Source organism: Balaenoptera borealis (genome assembly GCF_965194805.1).
Source record: "Balaenoptera borealis genome assembly, chromosome: 3".
NCBI lineage: Eukaryota > Metazoa > Chordata > Mammalia > Artiodactyla > Balaenopteridae > Balaenoptera > Balaenoptera borealis.
Window position 1 is genome coordinate 60435051 of NC_138866.1, and position 14501 is coordinate 60449551.

The window sequence follows — 14501 nt, forward strand, 5'->3', positions numbered from 1 at the left end:
CATTATAAATATAAGGAGATTGAAAGAATGAAGAACTAAGTAGAATCAGGAAATATCTGCTCAGCTTTTCCAGCAAACTACAGACAAGGACTTTAGCCTCTTGGTAGATAAAGGTGCCCCAAAGATCATTTTTAAGGGGTATGGTGACAGTATAGGGTGTTAGAGGAGAACACAGAGGTTACAAATCTCAGAAAATGCAAGCAATTAAAACAACTTTTTTAAATGAGTATGTTATCTTAGAAGCAAGGACTGTGAAAAGTTCTGAGAAACAGAGAGCTTGTGGTAGAAGCCTTCCCAAACCAGGCTAGGCTAGAAAGGACATACTGTAAAGTCCTTTGCAATAGCATCAGTGGTAGCTCAACTCGAAAGTTACCAGGGCCTATCACCTTATCTCTCACAAGAAAATCTGCTATTAGTCCAGAAAAAAAAAAAATTATCTCATTCAAATATAAGGAACAGAAAAGTAATTTGCCTGCCTTCATTGTAAAACATAAAGATAAAAAAGTAAGAGCTTAATTTTTGGAAAGATCATAAAAACTGACCGGAAAAAAAGTATTCCTACAATGTAGATAAAAATTATAATGTAACATTATAAAATAAACTAGAAAAAAATTGTTAAGGAAGAAACTGCATTTAAGAAATAAATAAATAAATAATAAAGGATCTTAGAAAAAGAGGTGGCCAGGAAGATATGTCACAGAAATGGGACAGAACTAAAAAAAAAGTTTTAAAGAAACCTGAATCATAAGGTCAACAAGGGGATAATAGAAAACACAGTAAAAATTTAGGAGATGCAAAAGAAAATGAAACAGATATTAAAAGATAAAAAACATTTGAAAAAATAATTGGCATATAGGAGTCAAAAGACATCCTATTTATAATCATTGGTATTCATCCCCAATGAAGAAAATCAAAACAATGAAACAGAGAAAATTATTTACACTGAATTCAACAAAGATTTTCTGAAATCTACATATTGAAAATGCGCACTCTGTACTTGATAACTTTGACCCCGAGAGCTTAACTCTAACACATACTTTTTTTTAAGTAAAAAAAACTTTTCACTTAAACTAAATAAATAAATTAAATTAAATTAAATTAAAACTTTGGTTATCCTGACAATAAGAAGTCACCAATAACGAAAATCAGGTTTGCATCAGGCTTTTGACACCAACATATGCAACACCAAAAAAATAGTGAAACAACACTTACAAAACACTCAAGGAAAGAAAAAATGAGTCAAGGACTCTAAACCCAGACATGCTGTCGTAAGATATAAAGGCTGCAGGCTAACAGCTGTGAACATGAAACAATTCAAGGAATATTGTTCTCGTGAACCCTTTCTCAGGACTCTACTAGAAGACTACTTTCAGACCACCAAGAAATGATTGGTTAGGAGGGAAACTAGCAAAAAGCCTGGTGATGAGACTTAAATATATTTAACTGAAGAACTAAGACTAAATGTGAAATAAAGGTAACAAAATAGTATGCAAATATTAAATACTCTGGCAGTGTAGGAATAACGAAAACACAACAAAATGGAAGAATACAGAGAGAGTGGAAAGCAAGCTGACAGAACAAGCTCAAGCATATTTAAGGATATAAATATAAACATTTTTCAAAAGAGTATACTATTAACTAAAATTGACTAATAGATGAGAGGGAGAAATAAGAGAGGAAGAGATTAAAGGGTCATTTTATTGTTCTTCATAGTAGAGAACTAAAGAAATAAGGAAGTAAGGGTACAAAGGTATTTTTATAAAGGTCATCACTAAAGCAAACTGTAAACCTTCCTAAATATTAGAAAAATTCTGAAATTTTTAAATAAAACAGACCACAGAATAAAATATTTTAAATACATGTAAACAGAAAATATGATATAAAATAACAGAACTAAGACCAAACATATTGACCATGCCAAAATGTCAATGGGATATAACCCACCTATTAAAAGATAAATATTTTCAAATTGTCATCTAAACCAAAATCCAGCTCTATGCTGTATAAAAGAGACACAGCTAAAACAAAAGATTCTAAACACTGAAAATAAAAGGAAGGAGAAAGGACTATCAGGCAAAAGCAAACCAAATGAAATCAGAGGTCAGGATCTTCACATCAGATAAAGGAGAATTTATTCCAAAGAGAAACAAAGGAAAGCATTTGTAACGCTGAAGACTACAATTCACAATGCATATGTAATATGTATGAACATCTATACATGAAATAGCAGCAATTTTCATAAAGCAGAAATTACAAGAGATGTAAAGAAAACTATATAGGGCCACACTAATTATAGGATACTTGAATAAACCTTTCTCTGTCCAAGATAAACCAAATTAAAAAAAAAAAAGTATGGATACAGACTAATTACACTCGAATATAAGAAAATATAAAAGCCCTTCCTCCTGAACATTTTAAGTGCCCTATTAATTTATTCTATAGTCAAAGGAGAAATAAACTTTCAAGTGCAATATTTTGGGAAAACAAAAATAAAAACATTAAAGACCAAAATACAAGGGATACTGCTGAAAACAGTACTTGGGGAAAAGGCATAACCTTAACAATTTATCACAATATAAATGAAAGGGTGACAATAAATGAATTAAGCTTCTGACTCAAAAAGACAGACAAAGAACAAAATAAAATTGAAGATAAAGAACAAAAGAGTGAATATAGATTTAAAAAAACACAAAAAATAGCGTTTGAGTCATGCAATGCATTACAGTTCAAATAAAATAAATTCAAAATATAAAAAATATCATCTAATAACCCAGCACTTTCATTTCAGCCGTTATGAATTGAGGTCCAAAAAGATTTAGTTGTCATGAAAACCAGAACTAACACACATATCTCCTTACTCCAGTCAAGTGCTCATGTGACTGAAACTTAGAAAAGGTAGAAATTAAGACGAGTTAGATAATCACATCATGAAAGAGAGTCTGGAAGGAAATCTGAGATTTGGCTAAGTGGGGGCAAAGAGCAGAGGATTCCAGGCTGGAAGCTGGTGACAATGGATAGCAAGGCGACTGCCGGCACTCAGAGAAGTCCAAAACAATGTTTACTGGATGAGTGCTGAGTGGCTGATGATAATGAGGAGAAAAAATCCATAGAGGTGTAAACATTTAATAAATAATTATAAACATTTTTATGAAAGAGAAAAAAAATTTTGAAGAGCTAATGAACAAATTAGCCTGACATATAAGGATTGCATTTTGAAACTATATGTAGCAGAGAAAGCATTTACGGTCAAAAAGAAAATGTTAAGGAAAATTCACATTACCTGGGAAAACTGCCTGTGGTGAAAGTAGATATTTCCTGCATTAAAGTAAGCCAGCGAGTACGTGGGGTTTAGAGAAATTGCTGCTTGATAGTCTCTCATTGCGTTCTGTTGTTGACCCATAAACTCATGAATCACACCGCGATTTGTTAGGAATTCTGCTCTAGTATTGATCTGCGATATAATAGTATGAGTATTTAGCATCTGGGAATAGTACTTATCTCCAATTTCATGTCTGCAAAAATGGACGTTATGAAATCTCTTTGTGGGAAACTAGTAATTTTACAGGGCAGGTGAAACCCCATTAGAGCAAATATTTTGAGAAACAACTCCAAATGAAGTTGGTTCAGGGTCAACACTTTGTTGATTTGGTTGCAATAAAACAAATAATATTAGTGCTCTACTCAGTTCCTTTCCAAAGAATAGATGCAAGGGGGAAAAAGCTCATCTCTTTAGCTCTGTTAAGCTGGAGAAGAAATTAAATAGTTAACATGTTTATTTGTCCTATGTAGTAGCAATTATCTTTCAGGTCTTTCCTTTTTCTCATCTCAAAGATTACAACATCTACCTAAATTTACAGAAAAAGAATTCGAAATCTAGAAGAAAAAAGGCAGATTTTCTGTCACTGCATTTTTTATTTGCCATTTCACTACAGAAGAAGCTGGGGATTTACACTATTCTTTCTTTAGTTCCTTCAAACCCAGAACGTTATTTTATTTTTTGCATTCATTTTTTATTACACAATAATACTGATGTATCATGAAACTATACATTTGCATTTACTGAGAGGAATCAACATTTCTTAGGAATTTGTTTTTAAATTTTTTAAATGCATTAGGTTATAAAACTGGTAAGCTATAATAACTCTTTAGGAATCTCCTGGGGAAAAAATACAAATATTATTTTCTCTACAAGTCACTTTTAGAAAGCAACAGAGAACTTCTTATTTGATCTTATTCACTGATGATGTTAATTTAATGCTAATGATAATATAATCTGAGTGGATTTTTACCTTTATGGCAGCATTTATATCCTGAATTGCAGCAAAATTATCACCCATCTGAAGAGAGACCACAGCTCTTCCTTCATAGGCTAGGTAGCTCTTCGGATCAACTTCTATGGCAATGGTAAAGTGGTTCCAAGCTTTCTGGAATTTTCCTTGGGCCTAAAATAATTTTCCATTTACACCAAGTAGGAAATTGTCCATATCATGACAAATGTTTATGATTCTAACTTAATCAAATAAATCCTTTAGTAAGGGTATATTTATATTGTGCTTAATCTAAGATATTTTAAACAAGGAAGTAGGCTGTACTGTGAGTGCATTCAATTGACTGATTACCTCTGAGCATTTATGCTGAAATTTTAATTAACTGAAATAAATCTAATTGTCAGAGTCATCTCTTACACCAGTCTTGAACAACATAAAATCTTGACCACGACGAGAAACACCAATGCTTCTGATAATCACCACAAATTTTACATTGAGCTCTGCACACACAGGCAGGAATTGTCTATTTGCTTGGCATTGAATCTCCAGTTATACATACTATACATAATAAAATAAATATGTGTTGAATAAGTAAATGAATAAACTAATGGTGTAAAACCTATTTGATAAATTGTACCAGCATCACACATTCCATGAAAACTGCATGCCAATCTACCAAGCAGGTGTTTATACCAACCTTAGCACCAACTGGAAGAAAAGAAAGAAGGTTAGGAGAGGATACTTAACAGAATGATGTCAGAGTATTTCCTAGAGAAGGCCATTTGGCAACTAAATACCTCATCACAGGAAGGCAGTGAGTTGATAAATTCAGCACAGTCCAGGGACTGTCCTTTATTCCTGTGGGTTCAAAATCCCAACTTGCCAGAGCCTCAGAAGCGGACTCTCACATAAACCAAGCAAAGCCCAGTGACTCTTGCATAAAACTAACATGAAATATAACTAATAAGTTAACTAGACATTGTTCTTTAACCAGTAAAGCTTCTCCCTCACAGTAAATTATGTGGAAACCAACATCATCACCACATGTTCATTTGATAAACAAGGAATTGAACTTGTCTGTTCCTGACAACAATTGTTTTGCTCACTTCCATAACTCTAGTGCTAGGCACATAGTAGGGGTATCTGTTTTCATATTTGTCCAACAAATGGTCACTCTTCCCCCAAACAGGATTTGATGGGCCTCTCTAACTCTCCTTTTTCAGTCCTTCCTTTCCTGATTCAAGTCTTCCTCACACTAATGTGTTTTTCAATCCTCTTTCAGGTTGATATATATCAGTGAGATCTTCATAAAACACAAATCTGATGTCACTACTCTGGTGAGTGACATTCACATTTTTAACTGACCTGGACCATTTAAAAAGACCTTCACCTCCAGTCATTATTCAATTCAGTCTCATCCCATACCACTCTCCCCTTGTCCATAACATTCCATCCCCTTGAGCCCTCTGTCTCTTTCTCACAAGACTTTATAACAGGTTGTTCCCTCTCTCTGGAACACCGTGTTCTAAGCCCTAACTCCTAGTCCTAATTACTAGTCTTTCACACCTCAGTTTAAATGTTAATTTCTCAAAAAGCCTTCCCTCACCCCTAAAATGAAGCTAGGTTCCCTTGTTATAAGTTGTCCTAAAACCCATCCTTTTTCTTTGTTGCACTTATCCTGAATAGAATTAAATAATTATTAATAAGACTGCTTGGTGCTTATCTCTCCAGTAGGTAGTAAACTCTACAGGAAGAACCAGTGTATTTTGGGCACTGCTGTATCACTAGGCCTAGATCAGTTCCTGTCCTATACTAGGTGCTCAGTAAATCCTTGTTGAATGCAATGAATGATGCTGTTAACACATTTCTTTTGATTGCAGTAAATTCTAGCTGTTTTAGGAGTCACCCTGTCTCTAAATTGACTTTGCAAATTTCTACTGTGATCAAATAATGGCTAATTTTATGTTTAACACTCAGAAGGCAATCTTACTTCCCTTATTAATCAGTTCTTGGGCATACCTCACTATAACCAAACCCACAACCACCTCCAATATTATTAATCTTACTTTTAAGTAAGTAAGTAAGTGAATAATCAATATTATTCACTTACTTTTAAATGAAAAAAAATTCAACTTTAATGACAGATTATTAATAGGAATTTCTGCAAATTACCATAATTAAAACATACTTTGGACCACTGTTTAAATTTTTTAATATTAAAAGGGATAAAAAGATTATTCCTTTCCTTTTCATGGAAAATGTAACACATCTAGCACTTTATTCCACGAATACCACTACATCTTTTGTTAGCGCAAATAGCTCGGTGAGCGCATGGGTCAGGTCAGAGTGTCCCAGAGATCACTCAGAGACCTGCTTGACAACACAACAGAGCAACACCCTTCCAACTTGCTGGAAGGACAAATGCCTGATCTCTTGCCTTCTGGTATGTTCTAATTCACTGCCATGTGGAAGATGACCTGAATTCAGAAATCCCTATACAGTGGTTGTCTGATCCATCGCATAGATCATACATTGTTTATTCCCTTTAGCTTTTCACTAATTTAATAGGCCAAAACCTATGGAGCCCAGGTATAAGCTAGTGAAACAAATTTTAGGCAGGTTCTTATATGTGAAACTCATCAGGCAAGTCTTAAAAGTTGTCTATAAGTGTGGTAGGTATAAGGGGGTGAGGTAGAAAGGGGTGCAGGCGTTAAGGAAACTCAAGTTCAGAAGATCCTCATCTCACTATCACACCAGGTCTCTGGGTATGCTCTCCAGGCAGGCTCCCTGTAACTCACCAAACCCCTGCTTCTCACTGCTGCTCTGAATACGAATAAGAAAAGAAAGGTAAAATGTTCATAGCCAAAGAAATATCATGTATCCCCATCACCACTAAAAGGCCAAATATACTCTTTTTCTTGTCCAAAGGTGCTTTCATGGTAAAATGTTGTTATACAATATTACCTGCAAATTATAGCCTAAACAAATTCTGGCTTTTGTACAGACTGGATTAAAATGCAGTGCTTTCAGAAAGTCCTTCTGTGCTTGTTTGATGGCCTCATCATGTCCATATTCCATGTAAGAATTTCCCCGTCCAATGTAAGCATCCAGAAAACATGGATCAATTTTAACAGCCCAGGTAAAGAAATTGACAGCTTCTTCAAACTCTTTATTTCTGAAAATAAATTAAAATATTGATGCTTTCTGGTGAATAATCTAACTGCTTTCCTGTATATAACCTCTTCATAAAGAAATGCATTGACCTTAAAAAAATTTAATTTTTATTATTTTTTATAATCATAAGAACTAATTGTGTAAGTCCATATGACCTGAGGAAGCCTGATGGATTCTTTAAAGATATTGGTAAAAGGAAAGAGGGGAGGTAAGAGACATTTTTATAGCAGAATATGCTGGGATGACATGCTAGAGTTCTTTTTCAGAATTATAAAAATCTGAATGGCATTCTTGAACCTGTTTTTAACAGTTATCAGTGGCCAGTATAGAAAAATATATGCTATTATTGATAAAATACACTATTTAAATCAGATTAAAATAAATTCATTGTTATTTATTTAATATGTCCTTTATAATGAAAGGAGCTAAATTTTTATCACATGGGAGTTCTTACTTCAGATCTTCTATAAAGGCAGCCCATTTCATTTTGGACACCAAGAGAGGAGGGGAGAAAAAGAAGTAAAATGCATTTTATTTATTAACTTGTGAATATATGTGACTAAATGATAACTCTGTCTCTCTATCTTCCTTAATTAGTCTCCTATGGTGAGGAGAGGGTTGTTGAAGGAATCGAATATTCCCATGTCCATGGGTATATAAAGTCACTTTTCCACTTCACATGCATATCTAATAATTATTTTTAATCTCAATTAATATGGAGAGTCTAGAATTTTTTTTAATAGAATGAAGGCACTAACACTGAATAACTGCTTACTTACCAGGTACTGTGCTAAGTGCTTTACATATGTGATTTTACTTAATCCTTCTAACATTTCTGTAAGCTTGTTATAACTTTTTATATTTTATAGATTAAAAGAATATCATGGCTCAGAAAAGTTTGCACATAGTAAATAGCATAGTAAATAGCATGCTAAGATTGCACAGAGTAAATATCTGGGACTTAAACTCAGGTGAGCCAGACTCCAAAATCCATGCTTTCCCACAGTCATCTCTACCCACATTCTTCACCTTTAACATACTTGTAGTTGGTGCACAAGAGCCAGTGAGCTGATATCTCAACAGTGTAGTCAGAAGAAAGCCTTGGAGTTCAAACCTAAGCCCGAACATACAAATTAATAGTAATTTTTCAAAATTGTTAGACGGATCAAATGACAGCATGTGAAAAACCCTTAGCACAGAGACCCTCACCCAATAAAGATTATTATCTGCCTTCCATTCTTTTCATTACTTCTCAAAAAATTTTCAAATTTTTATGAGATGCATCATTACTTTGCTACCTTTTCCTTTGTAAAATACATGGAACCCAGGGTAACTGTTCTAGAAACTATCATCTCTTAGATATTACTCAGCATTATCTTTTAAAATACTGTTTCCCAAACCTCAGCCCCTCCTTTGTGACAGTTGCCCTATGTTCCACCTACACTATCGTTTACTTAGTGTTTTTAAGTCAAGTCACTCTTTTACTTAAGTAAATCTATTTTTTTAAATAACTTAATTTCAATACCACAAATACAAAATCAGTATCTCATGCCATAAACAGAAGGCAACCATGAAAATAAATAAATATTGGAGTTGGATAGTGTAGTCTGCAGAAAACTAAACCTGAGAGCTGTACCATCTATTACAAAGTGTGGGAAAGATGTTAAAGACTAACTCTTAGCTGACACCTTCTCCTTGATGTATTCAGAAGGTTTGAGAAAGAATTCACTTTGAAACTGAAAAGCAACTCAGCTTCTCATAATGTGATTCAACTTTTTTTTAATGTTTGTGCACACCATGAAACGTAATGGAGTTACTCATGATATTTGCTCCATGTTTTGGCAAACACTACCCAAAAGCATTCACCAAGTATTGTGTCAGAAGATCACACAAGAATCAACAGTGAAGCACCAGGAAAGCCTGGCCTCTGACGTTACAAACAGGGGAAGGTTAACATTCACATACGTGAGCCAACTGGTATCTTCTGAGTTCACTCTGTGGATTCTCACTAAGAAAACATGGGCTCCCTTCCCTCAAGCAGTTTACAATGAAACTATCCTCCTCCTTCGTGATAACTGGCACTATTTGAGAAGTAAAAGTTCACTGAACATAAGGTCACAATGCTTGTAGCCACTTTCTCACTGTATTACAGAAAAAATTCTAGCATAAATAACAAATTTTTTATCAAGAATAATTACACAGTAGTATTCCTGTATAAAAATGCATTTAGTTGGTAGGTTTTGTTATGCTCAGTATTTCTATCTATGGATAGTGAACTACTTACTTATGATGCATACCTATGGTGACCATGTAGACTGAAGTTTACAGGGTAACCCCAGCTCTCTCATATTTTTCCCACAAAACATTGAAATGCTTCTTGTATATTTACATCCAAATTGTATCATACACATTGCTCCCCTCTTACCCAGAGGGAGATTTAAAATCCTTGTGCGTACATATGCCGATATATGGTTTATAAAACATAATCTCACCCTTCGAAGTGTCTAACCAATTTAAAAAGAAAAAGAATAAGCAATGAATTGAAGCTATTTTTCTATACACATCTAGTTACCAGCACTAATGTTTAATGAACATCTAGTCTGTTCTGACTAAGTAAATAATCTTTAAACCTTAAACCTGGAAAGGGATCCCGAAAGCTACCTAGCAAGCTCTTCAAAGCTGATGAGAACTAAACATCAAGTCCAGAGGAGGTGAGAGAGCCAAAGCCAGAGACTCCCAGCCCCCTCCACCACTAGAAAAAAAAGAAAAACTCCATAGACACAGCAACTTCATTTTTCTGAAGATGTGTGTATCACACAGTGCCCTGCAGGTTGGAGCGCCTGTTAAATAATCACATGGCAGTTAGACAATGAAAAAATGTGGCAGTGTCTCTTATATCAGGATACAGGTTCACTGGCACATAAATTGTTAAACACCAATTACACAAATATAAAAGTATATGAAATTAGTTTTTCTAAAGCAAAAAGTGTTTGTATAAATCTAAAATAACGTGATCACTGACGGAAGGTGCATGCCTCTCATTATGGTGTCTATTAACTAAGAATCGTGTGCTCAGCTTGCAGGCTAGGCCACGGACACCAAGGCCCACCTCATTTTCCAAATTAATCACATAGGTGACCAGATGTGCCCTACTGAGTTGTACAAATAAATCATAAATACCTCCCAAAACTAAAGAATGTGGCTTGCAGAGTCGAAGATTCAGAAATATTTTATGCAAATATAAGAATGGTAAAATAAATGTGCTGAAGTAAAAAAATGGACAGAATATGTAACTCTGAGCCACCAGGCTCTCCCTCTGTGACATTTTTTTTTTAATCTTAAGGTAGGCTTCTCAAAGAGATCTAAAAATTAACTCTACCTTAACACTCTTAGTGACCAAATTGGGCAACAAGTAGGATATTCAGCCTAAGGAATGTTGTCTCCTAGCAACCACAAGAGTGAGAACCAGAGATATACAAAGGCACACTTCAAAAGTCTTCAACCTCACGAGTTCAAAGATCAAAGCCCTAAAATTTAAAGATTTATTACTTTTCAAAAATTTTCCAAATGGGAAAATTTTTACTTTCTCCACTATGAGACGCCAATAGTGAATCTCATTATTTACAAACCATGCTGCTGTAGTAATAAGTTATAACTCACCTTGAAAAGCAAAAATATTTTTCCTGAAATAAATGTAACCAATCACTAAACATTCCTTATTGTTAAATTCAGTAAAACTGTTAAAACACATGGAATTGGGACTATGAGTTATCAGAGCTTTACTGTTGATTTAAATTCTACTTTTATTAAAGGACAATAGAGATTCTAGCGGGATGATGAAAGGTGGTTGTTTGGAATTGCAAAGCAGTATCAGCTTAAGGAGGCTCCGCCATATATACCCAGTGATTACATTTCATAAAAGAGATCAGGAACTGACACACAGAGAAATTTACTGACTCTAATAGTTGCAAAACATCGGAATGAGGTTGAGAAAAATTTTGGTGTCTATTTTTAGTTTTAAGAGAATTCAATGACCTCAGACATTTTTGGCCTGCACTCGCCTACCAAAACAAACACATCAGTCATCGTTATTCCATTTCTTTATAAGAATGACAATTACTTAAAAAGATGAATTGTACAAAGGTTGCTGGATTAAAATAGACAGTGGTGTGACTGTGTTTTGCTGTCTGTACAAAATTAAAGGTCCGAGACCAGTGTAGGCCTTTTAACCAAAAACGCCTTCACAAGTTCCAGTTATTACACTACTATGTTCATAAAATTTTAAAAATCTAATTCTCGTAGGGAAATGTACGTGTACTAGCTATGTCCTAAAAGGGGAAAAAAAGAATTTCAATTTCCTAAATAATTCAAACTATGTTTCATTGTCTAGATTGTATATTTACACAGCCTAGTCTACTATCCTAATTTCCTCATCCAATTAACTGCTATGGTTTCTCTCATGAAAAATAATGCTGTAAACTATTACTTAACCAAATACACTTTATTTCACATTAAAATACTCATGGGCTGCATTTCTATGCTTTTAAAAGCAAAGTGTTTAGAAATTAATTTTTATATGTCAAATATATGTGTAGAAATGTAAGTATTATAGTTAGCAAAATCAATCTACTATACTCTAATATTATCTCAGAGTAAATTTTAAACTGATCTTCTTCTGTATTTTAGCCTCATATAGCTGTTCTTTTCTCCCTTCTATAACTTACTTATTTTTACAATAATACCAGAAACAGGTAATAATGTTTTAAGTAATATATTTTTTGTAGACTCTATTATACCTTGTAGATATTTACTGGTATTATTTTAATCATTTTTAGATTTAGAAATGCTTTCTAAATGTAAAATTTTCTTGGAAATATAATATTTTTCTAAATCAACCTCTCTTCCAAGAAACAGGCTTTTTAAAAGTTAGTTCCATTTTATGAACAAAGTTAATAACTTTATTTCATTCTTGGATATTTCAAGTTATGCATGATTTCATTCTGTGTATTACCAAGGTCCTTTCCAATAAATGGGCTTGAATCAGATGGATACCCGCAACGCTATGATGCGGGTATTTACTTGCTGACTTGGCTAAAATAGTTTATTAGTAGGTAGAAGAGTGCTGATACAAGGATTCTTTGTGCCTCTCTCCATTTTTGTACTCTGTCACTTCCACAATATTCTCCTCTGTTTCTTCTATTCTAATTATAAATCTGATGGTCTCACTTGCTCTCACTTCAACATAAATTGCACCCCATACCTGTGATAGCATATGGCAGTAGCTTGACAAAGGCTCACATTAGTCTTGCTTATCAGTGCAGCTTGTTTAAAATCCTGAAACAGTTTTACAAATTTTTGTTAATTTTCAGCATTATATTTTGTGCTTTCTTAAACTTCCTTCTAACATTGATTCTACCATGAATAAAATTTACACAAGCATTAAAATATACATCTTCTTAAAACCCTTATGTTTTTCCTTTAGTATCACATGTAGAGCGAGAACAGATGGAGCAGAGGAAACCCATAACCAAAAACTCACTCAGAATCTTGCGCTACTGTCCACTTTTCCTGTAATTTTGCCTGGTATTATAACGAGGTATCAGGTTTACTTTCTTTTTATTGTTTTTTCCCAATGAACACCAGAGACTTCCCTATCCAGACAGAGATAGAAATTTACCTGCAGAGAACCTTATCACTATAGGACAAACAGGCACTCAGGCCCAGGGAAAGGGCATAACTGAGCCTCTATGTGGATTAACTAAAGCAGCTGCTACCTCTGGAACCCACACTTCTAGGGGAAAATGTGTCATTTTACCCAGAGATCCTAGAGGTCTCCCAAGAGGGAGCAATGGAAACGTTAACCACAAGATTTGAAGTCAGGGCAGTCAGCTGGGGTGGACCTGAATGGCACTGGGGAAGAGGTTAAGAGAACTAAAAAGTGCTAAGTCTGCCAGAGATCCTGCCGCTGTGGCACCAGAGACACAGTGTCTGAAGCTCTTTAGCTTTTCAAAGCCCTACATCAACAACTGAAACCTGAAGCAAAATAAGAACACCACTAAACTGAAATAAATAAAATATCTAAATATCTACATATCAAAAGATCATGTCAACTGCAATGAGATATATATGTATATTTGTGTGTGTACATATATACATAAATTATGTGAGATTGATTTCAATGTTTGCCATAAAATGGGAAGGAACCTTCCGAAAGTAAGAGTTCAAAGCCTATGAAGGAATAAAAATGGCTCTGTTTTTTCCCAGAGGACTGCTTCAGCAAGAATCTTCTTGGGCAGTTTTGGTTGTGAGCTCACCTGACCAAGCTAGACTGTGGAGAGTACTCTATCGTCCCCTGGAGTGACTAAAGGAAACCCTTCCAGACTCCTTTCTCATTTCCAGGAGGCTGGGATGTGGGCATTCTACAATCTTAAAGGGCAAGTGTCAGAGTTCTGGTTTCTACCCAACAAGGGAGGACCCAACCATAACGACAATCTCCCTCCTCCCTCTCCTCCTCCATCCCCTTCCCCTCCCCCTCATCCTCCCACAAACCTTCCTTGGTTGTACTAGAGAGAGGAAGATGGCTGTTTTATGGGGGTAGAATAAGTTTTCTGCTAATACTGGGGGTGGAAGACAGAGCAGTACGGTCAAACTGAGCACTCTTGGATCCTACTGGAGGAGAAGGGTATTAGTCACAGACCCATCTGAGAATATGGACTCCCCACTTAGATTCCCAGCATATTTTGATACTAAATGGAATTATTTGGAAGAAAATAAGAAATTTATTGTCTAATCAAATATGCTACCAGATAACTCCCCTAAGAGAATTTTTTTTTTCTGAAATGGGGGCAAACTTACAGTGTAACTGAGATTTATTACAAACATTCCCATTAACTTTGGGAGTTATGAGGAGTGACCACAAACTTAAAAGGCTGAGAATACCAAGTTTAGTTTTATAATCACATAAAACTTACAAAAGTCAGCTTGACTCTATATATAAAATCATTGTGATGCTACATGGTCATTAGACATTATCAGCAACAGACACAAATGATGACTTAG

General features: G+C 34.7%; 1 protein-coding gene across 1 annotated transcript in view; it reads right to left on the reverse strand.

Annotated features, from left to right (window-relative positions):
• The window catches only part of TTC6 (tetratricopeptide repeat domain 6), a 220284-nt gene that overhangs the window by 6015 nt on the left and 199768 nt on the right, over positions 1-14501 (reverse strand). Inside the window, exons 26-29 of the mRNA XM_082385911.1 lie at positions 12703-12776; positions 7233-7443; positions 4290-4442; positions 3281-3451 (exon numbers count right to left, since the gene is read on the reverse strand). Coding sequence (XP_082242037.1) covers positions 3281-3451; positions 4290-4442; positions 7233-7443; positions 12703-12776 — 609 coding nt within the window. The remainder of the gene's footprint in view (positions 1-3280; positions 3452-4289; positions 4443-7232; positions 7444-12702; positions 12777-14501) is intronic.